The sequence below is a fragment of the Ranitomeya imitator genome, chromosome 4 (genome assembly GCF_032444005.1).
Source record: "Ranitomeya imitator isolate aRanImi1 chromosome 4, aRanImi1.pri, whole genome shotgun sequence".
Taxonomy (NCBI): Eukaryota; Metazoa; Chordata; class Amphibia; order Anura; family Dendrobatidae; genus Ranitomeya; species Ranitomeya imitator.
In genome coordinates, this window is record NC_091285.1 from 54,717,624 (window position 1) to 54,736,163 (window position 18,540).

The 18,540-nt window shown below is 40.6% G+C and overlaps 1 protein-coding gene across 5 annotated transcripts in view; it reads right to left on the bottom strand.

Moving 5' to 3' along the window:
* LOC138675454 (protocadherin gamma-A4-like) overlaps window positions 1-18,540 on the bottom strand; it is a 732,953-nt gene that overhangs the window by 486,026 nt on the left and 228,387 nt on the right. Inside the window, exon 1 of one of the 5 annotated variants that reach the window (XM_069763683.1) lies at window positions 4,309-6,765. The exons of the other annotated variants lie outside the window; for them this stretch is intronic. Within the exon in view, the coding sequence (XP_069619784.1) occupies window positions 4,309-6,732 (2,424 nt within the window). The 5' untranslated portion in view covers window positions 6,733-6,765. Of the gene's footprint in view, window positions 1-4,308; window positions 6,766-18,540 lie in introns of those variants that run through there. 5 annotated transcript variants of the gene reach the window in all.

Here is an 18,540-nt window from a genome sequence, read left to right on the forward strand (position 1 = left end):
TTAAAGGGGTCCTTGGATAGGACCATGTGACAAGAGAAACCCGAGAACTTGCTATTGCTGAATTTAACGGACCAAAAGAGAACTAGGAGTGTGGCGCTAGTTGAGGTGCTGAATGGTAGATCCAGGGAATCCATAGTTATTGTGACATGTAAATGCTGAGTGAGTAGAGAGAAACTCACTGATTAGAACTGTGGCCTAGAAGCTCTGTTGTGGCAACATAGAGCTAAACAATGTGCTTCACCAGCCCTGGAGTAGCCTACAGCGGAAGGAAACAAGGCACCTGAAAATGCTTTTCATCGTGAAGAAAGCATGCTTAAGAATGTGTACCTGCTATCCCTTGTACATAACCCTTATCAAGTTCAGTAAAGTCCCCATGTTTGAACAGAAGTCACATATTAATCTGCGGAATTTGTGATCCTGGCCAACCAATCCTATCAGCTAAAGGCGGCCTGCACGGGCGCATGTCTCTCACATTACCAACATCCTGCCAGGACCCAACTTTTCCTGTAAAGTTCCAGGGCATTGTGAAGCAGCAACTAGGCCATGTCTACCACCCACAATCACTTTACAAAGGTAGATGGTCATTTTTTTACTAGGCCTAGGCTGCCAAGCATCTACTTTCCTTCCCTATCTTGAGACTCCACTATCCTGCTCCTGCCACAGCCACTCCAGCCACACATCTCCTGGATGTACAATGTATTTCTTAGTTATAGACATTACTAAAGATGATGGGAAGTATGCTCTCATGTTTTTGTACTAACAAGTAACAGCTCTCAAAATAGAGCTATTTTTTTAACAGGCTTGGGGCAACAAGGCATAACTTCTTCACATTCAAAACAGTGCAACTTTTTATCTTGAGAAAATATAGAATAATGTTTTAATGGCTTGATTATTAAGAAGTGGCCCTGTTCTGAAAGATTACTCTATGCTATATAATGCATGTTTACCAGATAATGTAATTTACATGAAAAATGCATGGCTGGCAAAAAACATCAGCTGATAACAAAAGGAAGATCCATCAGATAACCAAATGGGATTTTTTTTAATCTAATTTAAAAAACAACAGTTTACCCTGAAAGCCAGACCTCAAACCACACCTAGGCTTATCACCTGTGTGCAGGTTTGATCTCCCCTTCCTCCTCTCTCCTCCCATTCAGCACTATCTGCATGCACCTCTGCTGCTTTTATTTAACCTGTCATTTCCCTCTCCCAGCTTCTCCAGCTCTCAATCCATGCTCCTAGACAGCTCTTAGAGTATGTTTCCACGTGCAGGAAACGCTGCGTGGTTGACGCTGTGTTGAGTCGCAGCATCAAACACGCAGCGTCCAGATATTACAGCATAGTGAAGGGGATTTTATGAAATCCCGTCTCCACTATGCGTGGTAACACGCATCCGGTGGCCCTGTGACTCCGGACATGCGGCGCGTCTTTTTAGACCGCATCATGTCCGTTTACCTTGTGGCGATGCAGCGCCGCCGCAAGGTAAAACACAGGGACCTATGTGTGGGGTGCGATGATTCTAGATGTGTGCAATGAACACATCCGGCATCATTGCGTCCCCAGAAGGGGGCGGAGCTGTGGGCGGAGCGAGTTTTCCGCTCCGTCCAAAGCACCGGCCATCCTGACCGTGGACACGTACCCTTATACAACTTGTCAAAGTCCGGGCAGGCAGTGCAAAACAAGAGTGAGAGGTGATGTAAAACCTGCACATAGACTGTGATACCCCTTGGTCAGGGGCTGGATTGTATAAGCAGTAAGATGAAATCAATACCCCAGATAATTTTTTTAGCATCCCAGAAATGGTAGGTAGCACTCAGGAGCAATAGCATTGCTGAGCTGTAAAGGCACAGTGAGAAGTAGGTAGATCACATGAAGATACATATAAAAGCTCTGCCTTAGAGTTTTAGACACAATATGAATTGAAATACATTTTTATTTCCCAGAAGAACCCCTTTAAATAATAGCGAGAAAGACATAAAAATGATTATATATTTTAATGTGTTTTTTTTATTTTGAGTTTTTCTGTATATTGAGTATCACGCACGCATGTGGCGCCAATGGTTCATGGACCTGGATCGCCCCCGTGGGTCCGTGGGGTTCTCGTACCGGGTCTTTCGGTTCTCAGGGGGATGTCACGGTGGCTGACCTGGTCCCTGGCCCGTGGGATGTCCGTGTTAAAGGGAAAGGTCTTTAAAGGGATATGTTCATGACTCCACCTGTGGTATTCGGTCAGGGTGACTGACGCTGCTTTAAGTGGTCCGCTGGGGTGATGTTATGGCAGCTTGAGGATATACCTTCCCACGGGTGAAGTATGTCCCCAGGCCTTCCCAGTGTGTAGATGGTGGATAGTGTGAGGCGCAGTGAAGAACGAGGACACAAGGTTGCAGTCTCTTTACCTTTTTACTGAAGGATTCAGCATCCACAGTCCAGAGCACAGATCACAGGGCTGGCAGAGTCCGGCCCGTTTGGAGGCAAATCCAGAGTCCCCTTATCCAGATAGAAATCAGTAGCCTTCCTCTAGCGCCTTGGTGTTGTAGTACCTTACTGCTAAGCCTCTCATAAGGTCCTCACAGATGTTGTAGATGTTATATCTCTCTTTCTCTGTCCCCCAGATGGATAATACAACCCATATGACTGGTGGCTTGAGGCTTTTACAGGGACTCTATCATGCCCCGGCCTCTCGTGGGTGCCACCTTGCCTCCTGGGTATGGGGCGGATCAGTAACTTGCAATTAGCTGTCCTGCCGGTCTCTGGAGCAAGGCATAAAGGACTGTTGCTCCCTCGGTGTTCTGGCTACCGGGATCCTGCGCCTCAGAAGGAGGCAGCCTGTGTAGGGCAGAACTCCTTCTGGTATCCACTCCTTTGCTATGACTTCTTCACCCTCTCTACAATATAGTTCTCTTGTTGTGTCCTTTCTTAGGAACTGCCGCACTCAGGGCAGGTGCAGCTCCGTGTCCCTCTGTCTCAGCCTCTGACAGACTCCCACACATGTCAGGGACCAACTACCTGAGCAAAGCTCAGCCAGCAACTGCCTAACTTCCTCCCCAGGCCACCAGTTTTACCTAAGTGTGAAGAGTGTCTTAATAAATATAAGCATAGCTCCCCTGGTGAACTGGGGTATGAAATGTGTTGTATGTTTGTGTTACCTGGTAAAGAGATCTCCTTCATTGCCTCCAAACGTAACATCACTCCCCCTAGGGGAGAACGATATTACTGCAACGACCAACACCCTGGGGCGCTGCAGACCCACTGTTTCCCAAGACCGGTCCTGCCTAGCAAGGAGCATAGATAAGCCTCTGTCTGATTTTTACTGAAACTACTGATAGTGGAGACAGGATGGACTGCGGGTAGCCACCAGGTACCATTTCTAGACTGTCACCGTACTGCATTTGCCAAACCCAGAGGTCAGGTTCGCTGATTCTGACTTGGGCTACATTCAAACTGAGCTGATTCAGAGACTGGTTTTAGGAATCTGAATACACAGGATACTAGGATAGGCACACATATAGACACACGGGTCTCAGATACTGGTACTGTCACCAGCAACATAATGACCCGGAGGCTGAGGTTCAGGCACTGGCCACAATAGGACCAGGGACTTTGAGTTCAGGACTGGCTGCAGCTGTTTTACTATGTGCACGTACTGCCCCTTAAAGAGCAGGGGAGTGCACTGGCACTTCCAGAAGACAGTGCGGCACACACGTGCACAGAGAGGGAAGGAGGAGCGTGAGGATGCTGCTGCGGCTGGGGCAGTGAGTATGCTGGCATCCCCGCATAGAGTGAGGAGGGGAACCATGCGGGGGCACCAGCCATGGAGATTACATTGAGATTATTTTAACATTACAAACTTAGTACTCACCATATAACAAATATCATATAACTCTTTGTAGAGAAAATATAAAATATGGCTACAAATCAGTGAATTAGTGGCACAGGGTGGTTTTGTGGCAATAAAGTTCCAATTATTAATTTTACTGTTTTATCAGCGCTTATAATTCCACAGCACTTTACAGATTTAATCATCCCTGCCCCGATTGGAGCCTACAACCTACATTTTTTATTAGTATATCATTTGGGTGTGAGAGGAGGCCCGAGTGCCCAGAGTAAACCCACACAAACATAGAGAAAATACAAATTCTTTGCAGATGATGTCCTTGGTGAGATTTAAACTCAAAACTGCAAAACAACAGTGCTAATCACTGAGCCAATGTGCTGCCCAGTTCCTATCTTACATTATTTCCTTACATTGTTATTATCATTATAATCTGTTTAAGACAGACCTAAGTTCATATTTTAGTATTCACATACCTGATCAGCATTGTTCAAAGGTAAGCCAGAGATTGCAGATCCATTCACCACTGCCGAGTCTTCGGTGTCTATGAGATTCTCTGTGGGAACGTTCTGCACTGGTTTCAGATAAGCGATTTCATTCTGCTTGGAGTCCAGAGTCACACACACATCATATGAGAATGGGAAAGGTAAACTGGTATCACTGATCTCAGAAGGACATCCCAGGGTGAACTGAGGATACACGTTTCTACTATATGGCCCATATGTAGTCGGGGTGTTGTCTTTTCTGCATTTGTAGATGACTGTGATGATAACGGTTATAATGAATAGACAAGAAATCAGAGCTATGGATATGACTAGATAGAAAGTTACAGGAGATTTAGTATCTGAATTAGTCGGTTGTCTTCTTATTTCTGGAACAACTTGTTGAAAATTCTCAGCCATAACTAAACTCAAAGTGACGGTAGATGACAAAGATGGGACTCCATTATCCTTCACCAGAACCACAAGTTTTTGCCTCAAGTTATCTGCATCTTGAAGATCTCTCACAATCTTTATTTCCCCAGTATATTGGCCAATTCCAAATAATAAAGGATCGGGAACTTGTAGTAAGTGATAGGAGAGCCAGGCGTTGTGTCCAGAGTCAGCGTCCACTGCAATCACTTTGGTGACTAGATAACCTTTCTCAGCAGAGTGAGGAATAAACTCAAATAATGCTGATCCCTCAGTGTCTGGTGATGGGTAGAGGATCTTCGGAGCATTATCATTCTTATCGATGATACATATCCTCACTGTGACATTACTGCTTAGAGGAGGAGATCCACTGTCTTTGGCCATCACCTGGAACTGAAATTCCCGCAACTGTTCATAGTCAAATGATCTCTGAGCGTAGAGAACTCCAGATATTGAGTTTATGGAAATATATGAAGACACAGGAATGTTTTCTACGTTGCTGTTTATAATGCTGTAAGTAATTTTTCCATTATCACCTTGATCAAGATCTGAAGCAAGAATATTTTGTATTGATGTCCCAGGCTGATTATTTTCCATAATGTAGACAACATAGTTTGTTCTGTCAAAAATTGGAGCGTTGTCATTCACATCTGAAATAGTCAGTGGAATGGTTTTATTGGTGGACAAAGGAGGAGATCCTTTATCTGTACAGTGAATTGTAACATTATACAGAGAATTCCTCTCTCGGTCCATGCTAGATGCAGTTACAAGTTTATAGTATTTGCTGGATGATGGTAACAATTGAAAATCTTTCATGTCTAATATCTGACAAACCACCTCACCATTTTGTCCAGAATCTACATCACGGACATTAATTATTGCTATGATAGTACCAGGTGGAGAATCTTCTAGAATGGTTGTTGCCAGAGTGGTAACTGTTATATCCGGAGCATTATCATTCACATCGATCACTTGTATTGACACCTTACAATGTGTGACAAGACCTCCACCGTCTTTAGCTTCAACAGTCATTTCATAGTTATCTGATGCTTCATAGTCTAAAGTTCCAATTGTGTTGATATCTCCTTGTAATGAGTCTAGTGAAAATATCTGGTCTGCATTTTTTGTAATGTGGTTAAAAGAATAAGATATTTCTCCATATAAGCCTTCATCTTCATCAGTTGCTTTCAAATGAGTTACTAAGAATCCAATAGGTGCATTCTCGGGTAAGCTTATACGATATCTGTCTTGATCAAACTTTGGAAAGTTGTCATTCACATCTATGACAGTGACCTTTATGGTGGCAGTGCCAGTTTTGGAAGGTTTACCTCCATCAGAAGCAGTTAGAGTTAACTCATACAAACTTAGTTTTTCTCTGTCTAAAGACTTCTCTAAAATAAGTTCTAGGATTCTGTTTCCATCATCAGTGGTTCTTTCTCCAAGACTAAAGCATTCAGTGTCACTAATAGTATAGGTTTGTATTGAGTTGCTACCTAGATCTGGATCTTCTGCATTTCCTAAAAGAAAATGATCTCCAGGCAGTGCAGACTCACTGATGTCTATATCAAAATGTTTCTTAGAGAATGTCGGGGCGTTATCATTCACATCCTGGATCTCTATTGTGATTGTGTAAAAATTCAAAGGATTTTCAATCACAGCTTCCAGATTTATAAAGCAGCTCAGTTTAGCCCCACATAATGCTTCTCTATCAATTCTATCTGATACAATTAAATCTCCATTTTCCAATTGAATGCTGAAGTATTGCTTTGTGTCATGAGAAACTATCTGAAATTTTCTAGACGCAAGTTCCTTAACATTTAATCCAAGGTCTTTTGCCACATTCCCAACTACAGATCCCTTTTTTATTTCTTCAAGGATTGAGTATTGTATTTGGCCTGAGATATTCCGGAAGTAAAATGAAGATAACCAGAATAATACTTGCCATATCACTGTCCATTGTCCCCCTCTGCATCCTGTGTTATGAGTCATGGTAAGAAATAGAAGTAAAAAAAATAACAACAAAATATGATTCCAAAAGGGATTCTCGAGAAGATGTGTTGAGGAAAATGCAGGCGGCACGGAGGAACTGTGCAGGATTTTCTGGAGCTCTGTGCTGTGAGGCTACATTTGTGCTCGGATTCAGACGGACAGAAAATACTACAGTCTTACGGCGGCACTCAGAGGTCAAACGGAGGTACTGCAATGTAACCTGAGAAAAACGTCTTCGATTCTACCTTAGTTTATGTGCATTTTACCATGAAACTTTACATCATTACTAATAATACTATTTATTATTATACAAAAATTAGGATCTTTATTGTCCTCAATGTGGAGAACCAAATATGGATGACATTGTTAAGCACTAACATACCAATAATGGCAACTTTATCACAGTAAGCACCAATAATGACATATATAAAAGTTACAAATTATTAAATATTATTTTAAAATCTCTTGCGTAACTATGATATCCAAGAACTTTAAATATTAAAGAATCTCACTTCTAGAGTTCAATTTCTAAAATGTGATCTATTTTCCCCTTTCTGCCAGCTGACGGGATATTACGCAGCTGGCAGTATCCCCCGCTTTGAGGTGGACTGCAGCGGTGAGCCCACCTCAAAGCCGCGACATGTCAGCTGTTATAAACAGTTGACCTGTGGCTGCAATGGGTGCGAGTGGAATCGTGATCCGCCTGCTCCCATTAGCTAGTTAAATGCCGCTGTCAATCTCTGACATTTAACAAGCGCCACCGTAACAACATGAGGTCTCCTTGAGACCTCTATGGTTGTTGATGACCGATTGTTATGAGCGCCACCCTGTGGGTGGTGCTCATAGCAATGCTGCATTTCTGCTACATAGAGGTGATCTGTGCTTCACCTCTATGTAGCAGACGAGATTGTGTAGTGCATGCTTCTAGCCTACTATGCAGGCTATTGTAGCATGCCAAAAATAAAGTGTTTAAAAATATTTAAAAAATGAAAAAAAGAAATGTTCAAATCACCCCCCTTTCACCCCAATCAAAATGAAGCAATAAAAAAAAATCAAACCTACACATATTTGGTATTGCCGCATTCAGAATCACCCAATCTATCAACAAAAAAAGGATTAACCTGATCGCTAAACAGCGTAGCGAGAAAAAAAAATCAAAACGCCAAAATTACGTTTTTTTGGTCGCCTTCACATTGCATTAAAATGCAATAACGGGCGATCAAAAAAAGTATCTGCACAAACGTGGTATAAATAAAAATGTCAGCTCGGCACGCAAAAAATAAGCCCTTGCCCAACCCCAGATCATGAAAATGGGAGACGCTACGGGTATCGGAAAAATTTACATTTTTTTTTTCTTTTTAGCAAAGGTTGGAATTTTTTTTCACCACTTAAATAACAAAGAACCTAGACATGTTTGGTGTCTATGAACTCGAAATGACCTGGAGAATCATAATATCAGGTCACTTTTAGCATTTCGTGAACCTAGCAAAACAGCCAAAGAAAAAACAAGCGTGGGATTGCACTTTTTTTGCACTTTTATCGCACTCAAAATTGTTTTCCCATTTTCTAGTACACGACATGGTAAAACTAATGATGTCGTTCAAAAGTACAACTGGTCCCACAAAAAATAAACCCTCACATGGCCAAAGAAGGGGAGAGAAAAACAAAAACTAAAAAATTTCCATGGGTTAAGAAGAGGTTAAACATTGATTTAATTGGAAACATAAGTTCTAGAATATTCCATTCTCTCCAAAATCTCTAAAAATCTCCTGTCGCACCTATACAAAAAATTTATTATACAAATTTGTGTTTTTTCCATATTAAAAACAAACAAATACAGATACTCATAGGTCGGCATCAATCCCTCCATGCACTATTTCTGGTAATAAAAATATTGAATAAATGCCATCATTGCATATAATTGATGGATTGTCATGTCAGCCAAGGGCCTGCTGACGGCCTCCATAACTGCCTTCTTGGTCTTCCTGTGAATCTCTGCCACAGTACTAGTAATTAATTTGGTATTTATTATATTTTGATATGTTTTAAAGTGAACGTGACTGCTGATACCGGCTGCCCTATGCGTGGATATCATGTATCAGACTGCATGAAATCATACTTTAAAAGCGACCATATGCCACATGAAAGATTAGTTGGACAGGTGGTTCCCTTGTGGCTTCTCCCCACTCGTTGCCCTGGAGTGACAGGTCTCTGCCTTTTTGCGCATGTAGACAGAGTTTTGTCAGTTCAGGGCAGCGGGTGGGGAGAAGCCATAGGGGACCCACCTGTCGGACTAGTCTCCAGAATGGTGTGGTCTACTGCCGCTGTTAAAGTATGATTATCTCTAAAACACCACAATATTTCAGATTAAAACATACCTGGCTGAGATCATGCAGCCAGTGCCTGATACATGCTGCCCGTGGTCTAGGCAGCATGTATTAAGTATCAGGTTCTCTTTAATATTTTGTGATGAGTGTAAACACACCATTTATTCTGGTTGGAACACATAAAAACAGAGACACAAAAAAAATTAGAAAAAGTATTATAGACTAACATTAAAGGGGCACCACTTCTGTAGCCAATCATTAATCTCATGGGCTGTGCCAAGGTAGACCTCAAGAAACGCTTAACTCAATGATTGGCTACAGCAGAGATGCGACATCACTGCTGCAGCCAGTCCACTGAGATTGCAGCAGCAGCAGGAATCCAGTACAGAACCCATAAAGAGTGTTTTTCCTCTTTTCCTCTGTACACTGTGTAGTAAAGTGATAGCACCATTGAAATGGAAATTTATGTTTTTTGAGAGAATAGGAGGAAAACACAAATTGGCCTCAGTAGGAAGGCTTAAAATCACTGAAATCTTCAAGGCGTCCTATAAAAAGCCTGTGTTTGTTTCTAGAGATTTTAAGGTTAAGGCCAAACAGAAAGGACGGATTTCCAAAATATTCTTTAAACAATTACTTGAGTTTGCAGGGGAGCAGCTGTTTTACCTCTCAAAAAGGTAAGTAAATTATATCCAGTTGGACAGTTTAAAGGGAACCTGTCACCTGAATTTGGCGGGACTGGTTTTGGGTCTTATGGGCGGAGTTTTCGGGTGTTTGATTCACCCTTTCCTTACCCGCTGGCTGCATGCTGGCTGCAATATTGGATTGAAGTTCATTCTCTGTCCTCCATAGTACACGCCTGCACAAGGCAAGATTGCTTTGCGCAGGCGTGTACTACGGAGGACAGAGAATGAACTTCAATCCAATATTGCAGCCAGCATGCAGCCAGCGGGTAAGGAAAGGGTGAATCAAACACCCGAAAACTCCGCCCATATGACCCAAAACCAGCCCCGCCAAATTCAGGTGACAGAGTCCCTTTAATGAGTAAAATAGCTGTTTACCACAAAATCAAGTGGTTGTCAAACAATCACAAACTACAGGAGCTAACATCCATGGCTGTCGGTGGCCACCCCATTTGGCCATACTCTAAGCTCAATTTCACACATCCATGAGACTATTATTTCATCAGAAGACCCATCCTGACTAAATCCCCTGTCTTTAACTGTTTCATAATCATAAATACAGCTTTTACCTCAATGTGTAATACACAGCGGTCGGGAATGGATAGTGCACATATATGTCTAATCATTTTTTAATGCCTATTACCAGGGAGTTGTGATGAGCGAGTGTGCTCATTACTCAAGATTTCCGAGCATGCTTGGGTGTTCTCCGAGTAATGTGGGCATGCTCGTAGATTATGTTTGAGTCACCGCAGCTGCATGATTTGCTGCTGATAGACAACCTGAACACATGCATGTATTGCCTGTTTGTTAGGGAATCCCCACAGTTATTCAGGCTGCCTAGCAGCCGCAAATAATGTAGCTGCAGGAACTCAAACATAATATACAAGCACGCCCGAGATACTTGGAGAACACCCGAGCATGCTCGGAAATCTCGAGTAACGAGCACACTCGCTCATCACTACCAGGGAGTATTAATTGTATAGCAAAAGGTGTCACCATCACCACATCCCTGAAATGTTTCTGTTAGAGCAGTAGGATGATTCTCACTGTCTTGAGATGTTCTGATACTTCATTTGTTCAACAAGATACCATAATATAGGTTAAAAATACTAGATTACTGGAGATGTGTCAATGATCTAGAAATTTAGTCTGACTTCTAATAAATGCTCATTGGATGCCCAGTTTTAATGGAATTTGCCATCACATTTGACCTATCTAAAATATTAATTTGGGTATATAAGTTATAGACTGCTGAAAACAGTCCTACCTGTGTCTCAAATCAGATGTGCTGTTACTGAGAAATCATCTTTTATCACTTTATATAAATGACCTCTTCCAGGCTCCAGGGAAAAGGTGTCTAGAGGATAACTCTGCCTTCCAGATAACATCCTCCCCAGATCCTGGAAGATGTCATTTACATAAAGTGGTAAAAGAAGATTTCTAAACAATAACACATCTGAGGGTTATTCGGAAAACTGCTTGATCTGCAGCAAACAGAAGGGATTATAATCAAAACTGTAACAAATAGCCTAATAAGTGATACATCAAATGGAATTAGCTTCTCTGCCACTATATCATATTGCTCTCAGATGAGGTAGCCAAAACCTGGTGACATATTCCCTTTAATAACAAAATGTAGACAACTAAATAAACATAAATCTTAATACCTGAGACATTATGCTGGAGGGCAAATCAATGTTTGTAGGACCATTCCCAGCTTTAGTTTCCTCGGTGTCTATGAGATTCTCTGTGGGGACGTTCTGCACTGGTTTCAGATAAGCGATTTCATTCTGCTTGGAGTCCAGAGTCACACACACATCATATGAGAATGGGAAAGGTAAACTGGTATCACTGATCTCAGAAGGACATCCCAGGGTGAACTGAGGATACACGTTTCTACTGTATGCCCCATATGTAGTCGGGGTGTTGTCTTTTCGGCATTTGTAGATGACTGTGATGATAACAGTTGTAATAAATAGACAAGAAATCAGAGCTATGGATATGACTAGATAGAAAGTTACAGGAGATTTAGTATCTGAATTAGTCAGTTGTTTTCTTATTTCTGGCACAACTTGTTGAAAATTATCTGCAACAACTAAAGTCAAAGTGACTGTAGATGACAAAGATGGGGCTCCATTATCCTTCACCAGAACCACAAGTTTTTGTCTTATAGTATCTGTGTCTTGAAGATCTCTCACAATCCTGATTTCTCCAGTATATTGGCCAATGGTGAATAATGAAGGATCGGGAACTTGTAGTAAGTGATAGGAGAGCCAGGCGTTGTGTCCAGAGTCAGCGTCCACTGCAATCACTTTGGTGACTAGATAACCTTTCTCAGCAGAGTGAGGAATAAACTCAAATAATGCTGATCCCTCAGTGTCTGGTGATGGGTAGAGGATCTTCGGAGCATTATCATTCTTATCAATGATACATATCCTCACCGTGACATTACTGCTTAGAGAAGGAGATCCACTGTCTTTAGCCATCACCTGGAACTGAAATTCCCGCAACTGTTCATAGTCAAATGATCTCTGGGCATAAATTACCCCAGTCATTGAGTTTATGGAGACATACGTTGTTACCGGTATATCCTCTATGTTCTTATTTTGGATGCTGTATGTGACTTTACCATTCTCATCAGAATCATGATCTGTAGCATGAACTTTCTGGATTGATATCCCTGGTTGACTATGTTCTGCAATGTAGACAATGTAGTTTCTTTTGTCAAAAACAGGAACATTGTCATTCACATCGGAAACGATCAACTCAATGACTTTACTACTGGATAGTGGAGGTGATCCATTGTCCACGCACTTGATTGTAGTGTTATAAATAGATCTCTTTTCCCGGTCCATATTAGCTGCCGTCACTAATTTATAGTAGTTGCTTGACGATGGTACTAGTTGGAAATCGGATGTATCTGAAATCATACAATAAACCTCACCATTGATCCCTGAGTCTCGGTCATGGAAATTTATAATTGCTATAACAGTTCCTGGTGGTGATTCCTCCAGAATACTTGTTGATAGAGTAGTGATTATTATTTCTGGAGCATTATCGTTCACATCCATCACTTGTATTGACACTTTGCAATGTGTCACATGACTACCTCCATCTTTAGCCTCCACAGTCATTTCATAAGCATCTGCTACTTCATAATCCAAAGTCCCTATGATCTTTATTTCTCCATTTAAGGAATCTATAGAAAATATATCATGCGCATCTTCAGGTATATGGCTAAATGCGTATGTTATTAATGCATTAGACCCTTCATCTTCATCGGTTGCGTTTAAGCGAACTACCAGAAAACCTATAGGTACATTCTCAGACAACTTTATATTGTAAGTATCCTGGGTAAATATCGGAAAGTTATCATTATCATCTTGTACAATAATCTTAATTATGGCAGTGCCAGTTTTAGGAGGTTCACCCCCATCAAAAGCGGTGAGAATTAAATCGTAAAAGCTCTGCTTTTCTCTATCTAGGGATTTTTCCAGAATTATTTCGGGATACTTAAGTCCATCTCTAGTATTTTTTTCTCCGAGAGTAAAGTGTTCATTGCTACTTAATCTATAACCCTGTATAGAGTTAGTGCCCAAGTCTGCGTCGTTGGCATTTCCTAAAGCAAAGCGTGCACCAGGTGAGGTGAGTTCACTAATCTCTATATCAAATTTTTTCTTGGAAAATATCGGTGAGTTATCATTCACATCCTGGATTTCTATAGTGATTGTGTAAAACATTAAAGGATTTTCAATCACAGTTTCTAGGTTAATAAAGCAGCTCAGCTTAGCCCCACATAACGCTTCTCTGTCAATTCTCTCTGACATAAGTAAATCTCCATTTTCCAAATTAATACTAAAATATTGCTTTGTAGCATGAGAAACAATTTGGAATTTTCTTCCTGACAATTCTTTAGCATTTAATCCAAAATCTTTTGCCACACTCCCAACCACAGATCCCTTTTTTAGTTCTTCAGGTATTGAATATTGTAACTGGCCTGATATAGTCCTGAAACCAAATGAAGAAACACAGATTAATACTTGCCACATCATTGTCCATTTTGCCCCTTTGTATCTCGTGTTATGCTTCATTCTTTGCAGAAAATGTAATTGCATCCTTGTATAGGAATTCCTGATGAAATTTTCTTTTAGATAAAATGCAAAAGCCAAATGAGAGATCAAGAAATTGAGTAATCCAAAAAAAGCAGGCTGCTGTGTGGCAATAATACAGGAGTTTGTATGGATCTGTACAGGGAAACTGCGATAGGGCTCTACATCGAGCTAGAAATATAATTCCACAGTCTTATAGCAGCACTCAGAGTTCAACTTGAGGTACTGCGAGTTATATTTCTATTTTTGTAGATCCATTGTTTATATCACATTAAAACTTTTTTTTAAAATCAATTCTTAACTATATATTAAATAATTGATTAAAAAAACATGATTTTTTTAACTGAAACATTCAGGCACAGTGTAATTTATTATAGAAAGGTCAACCTGATTTTTACATGTTTAGTATTATTTTCCATATACCGTAAATTATATTTGGAAATATTAGAAGGTATCAAGATCTGTGATCATATAAATGCAGGAGATTGCAGTTTTCTTAAGTCACTTTCTTTACAAATTAAATATGTTGCTAATTTTAACACACAACTAAGCTGCTCTACGAACTCTTTTTGAACACAATTAATTTGAAGATTCCTCAACCTTTTAAGTTAGTATTTTGCTACCCTTGAGGTTATAATGTTCAAAAGCGGTTGGAAAAGAAAATTGTATAATTTCCATTATCGCTGAGAAATCTGGTACTACATATCAGTCAAAGACAAATACAAAAGAAGGCACTTTTTGCAAGAATGATCTGTGACCGACTAATTCTGTCTCTTTATACAAACATTATTTACAGAGATGTATTGTCAGTATCGTCAAACCATACCTAAAATGAACAATATAATGCCGCGAATGTAAGGACCTTGACCACCAGGAAAATATAATAAGACATGCAATTCTATAACGGTTGAATACAAATTGCAGCAAATATTAACAAATAGTGATGGGCGAACAAGAACAGTAAAGTTCGGGGTCTGTACCAAACACCTACTATTAGGGCAGCAGCTAGATTACCGCCGGTTATAGAGGTGTTGGCTTATGTGAGTATTACTCCCATCGGCCGACACTTGCTGTAATTGATAACAGTGAGAGCAGGTGCCGCTAATGGGTGTATTCATCAGCTGGCGCCTGTACTATAAATACATAAATTAAAAAAATGACTTGGGGTTTATTCTCTTTTTGATAACCAGCATGGCAGAACTGACAGCTGCAGGTTGCAACACTCAGCTCTCAGCAATAGCAAGGCTGGTTATCAAGAATAGAGGGATTCCCACACAGTTTTTAAATTATTTAAATAAATAAATAATTTTTAAAAAGCGTGGGGTCCCCCCCATTTTTGACAAGCAGCTCAGCTAAAGCAGACAGCAGTGGACTGGTATTCTAAGGCTTCAGGGGCACCTGCAGGCTTCTATTTTTAGACTTGGGGGTAAAATCCATGGCCCCTTACCAGTCTGAGAATACCAGACTCCAGCTGACTGTTTTAACTTGGCTGACTGTCAAAACACTATATAAATAATTTAAAAAAATGGCATGGGGACCCCTCTATTCTTGACAACCAGCCATGATAAACCTGACAGCTGAGAGTTGCAACCCACAGCTGTCAGTTTTGCCATGCTAGCTATCAAAAACAGAACAGGCCCCACAACATTTTTAAAAAAATGTATTTATTTATTTATAGTGCCGGTGAAAGCTGTTGTATACTCCCATCAGCCGTGCCTGCTCTTGTTGTTATCAGCAACAGCAGGTATAGGCTGATGAGAGTAGTACTCACATCAGTCGACGCCTTTTTGACTGACGGTAAATGGCTCCTGGCTCATGCAGCTCTCTGACCAGCAGTAATAATCTTACTCCGGATTATCGCTGCCAGTGTTCCTCACACTGTCATGTCAATGACAGCATGGGAAACATCCAATGTTCAGGGTGCCAAACCCAAACAGTGACACAGACTTCCTTGAGAATTCCATGTTCGGGGTCCGTGCCAGAACAGTAGGTGCTCGGTACGGACACTGAACTTTACTGTTCGGGTTCGCCCATCAGTAGTCATCACCCAAATCTTTGATGCTATGCAAATTTTATCAAATGATTTCATAAAGCTTGTTTTTATTACTTTTCTACTCCTGAATTCTCTGATGCAATTTTACTATATGCTCTTCAAGTATTTTTGTTGCAACTCATCAATTGAACCTCAACATTTTCAAATTCACATGAAACTAAGAATTTCAGGAAATTCAACTATAACTTGATCCACCATGGATTGATGCACTCATGTTTATCAACAAAGAACCCTTTCTTGTTATTAAAGTACTACAGGCATTTGGTTTCCATAGTAATGTGACAGCACATTGCATGGGCATACTTTATTATCTTCTAGTATGATATGTAAACAGTACAACACTGACAAGGTGTCAAGCTTCATAAAGGTTACAAATTATGCCTTCAAACACAGGTTTTGAAACCTCAAAAAACCTTTTGGCACAATATTTTGGATAATTATTACACTCCCTGACAGAAGTTATGTCGCTTATCCATGTTATGTAAATAAAAGCTTATAACTTGACGTTAAATTTATCCATTGGTTGAATAAATTATTCTTTTGAAAGCTGAAACCCTCCGAAATGTGGTTTAGGTTAAGAAAATAAATTGGCATCAATGTGGAAATATTGATCATTTAATGGACACAGAATGGTCAGATTTTGGCAAGACAAAGGTTTTGTCGCCCACAGACAGTAATGTTATATTTAAACAAATTAAATTAAAATACAAATATATGTTGCATAACATTGGTGAATGAAGTTGTGGTGCTATTAGAGTCATATATAATATTTTGTGTGACTTCCATGAGCTTGAAGGACTGCATCCATGCGGTTCATCAATGATTCATACAATTTATTAATGAAGTCATCAGGAATAGCAAAGAATGCAGTCTTTCATGCCTCCCAGAGTTCTTCTAGATTCTTTGGTTTTGTCTTCCAAGCTTCCTCTTTCATCCTACCCCAAACATGCTCAATGATGTTCATGCCTGGTGACTGGGCTGGCCAGTACTTTAGCACCTTGATCTTTTTTGCCTGGAGGAACTTCGTTGTAGAGATGGATGTATGAGATGGAGCACTATCCTGCTGCAGAATTTGACCCCTTTTATGATTTGGAATATAAGAGGTAGCTAATTCCTTTTTGATATTTTAGGCTATTGATATTGTCTTCCACCTTGCAAATGTTTCGCACAACTCCATACTGAATGTAACCCCAGACCTTTGTCTTTCCAACACCAAATTTAACTATTTTCTGGGTGTATTTTGGATCCATACGGGCTCCAGTAGGTCTCCTGCAGTATTTGCAGCAGGTTGTGGTGTAACTCTACTGAAGCTTCATCAGAGAAATCCACCTTTTGCCACTTTTCCAGCATCCATCTATTTAACAGGCTGTGGGACTTTGCAAATGCCACATTTTTTTTTGCCTTTTGTTTAGTGCTGGTTTCTGGGCACTGATTCGACCATGGAGGCCATTTCGAGACAGAATCCTACAAACTGTTCTAGTTGACACAGGGACTTGAGGTGACCAGGCCTGTTGGAGCTCTGCTGCAGTGGAAGAGGGGCTTGCTTTGGATTTTCTAACCAACAAACGTTCATCCTGTGCAGGGATCTTGCGGGGTCTGCCCGACCAGGGCTTGTTAAACATATCTCCAGTCTCTTCAAATCTATTTTTAATTATTTGCACTTGTCGCTGAGACACATTAAAGGTGCCAGCCACCTCTGCAGTGGATCTCGTTTTCAGCTTCTTGATAATCAAGGCTTTGGTCACAGGGTGGATTTTTGGCATGTTGTCAGAGCTCAAGTTGCAGTTCAAGTGATGGTCTGGGGTACTGGGTTTCCTTTTATACACACTAATTAACCGATCATTTACTGAGCACAGGTGAGGCTGTAAATTAGGATTGGGTGCATTATATGACCAGGCGACAAAACATTTGTCTTGCCAAAATCTGACCATTCTGTGTCCATAAAATGATCAATATTTCTGCACTGAGGCCAATTTATTTTCTTAACCTAAACCACATTTTGGAGGATTTCAGCTTTCAAAAGAATAATTTATACAGCCAATGGATGAATTTAATGTCTGGTTATAAGCTTTTATTTACATAACATGGATAAGCGACATAACTTCTGTCAGGGAGTGTATAAGAATGATTAGAGATAGGCCAGTTGGATTACAGGATGTAGATCCAGCAACAACTTGACTACTCTTTGGCTGCCGGATTGGAGCCCTTTGTACTTTCTACAACCTGCTGGTATTTTTTGACCCAAGGTAATTCTACTGTATCAACATGGTCTAACCAGGCCAGGATTTCAAAGCAAAGTGCATTTTCAAAATATGTTTTATCAAGATCTTTTTAAAGAACATAAAAAAAATTGCAACAATTTTTAACCCCTTTCTGACGTTCAGCGTAATGGTATGCCAAGGTCGGAATCCGACCCGTTGATGTGGGCTCCACCGCACATGTCAGCTGTTTTGTATAGCTGACATGTGCCTCAAACAGCAATCCACCTGCAGCTGTTAACTTGTTAAATGCCGCTGTCAATTTGTGACAGTGGCATTTAACTGTCGCTTACCGGAAACACGTCAGAAAACCCGCCCATTGGTGAACCCATTACATGATCGCGGGTCACCAATGTGTTGGCAGACCTCTGTGGTTGTCAT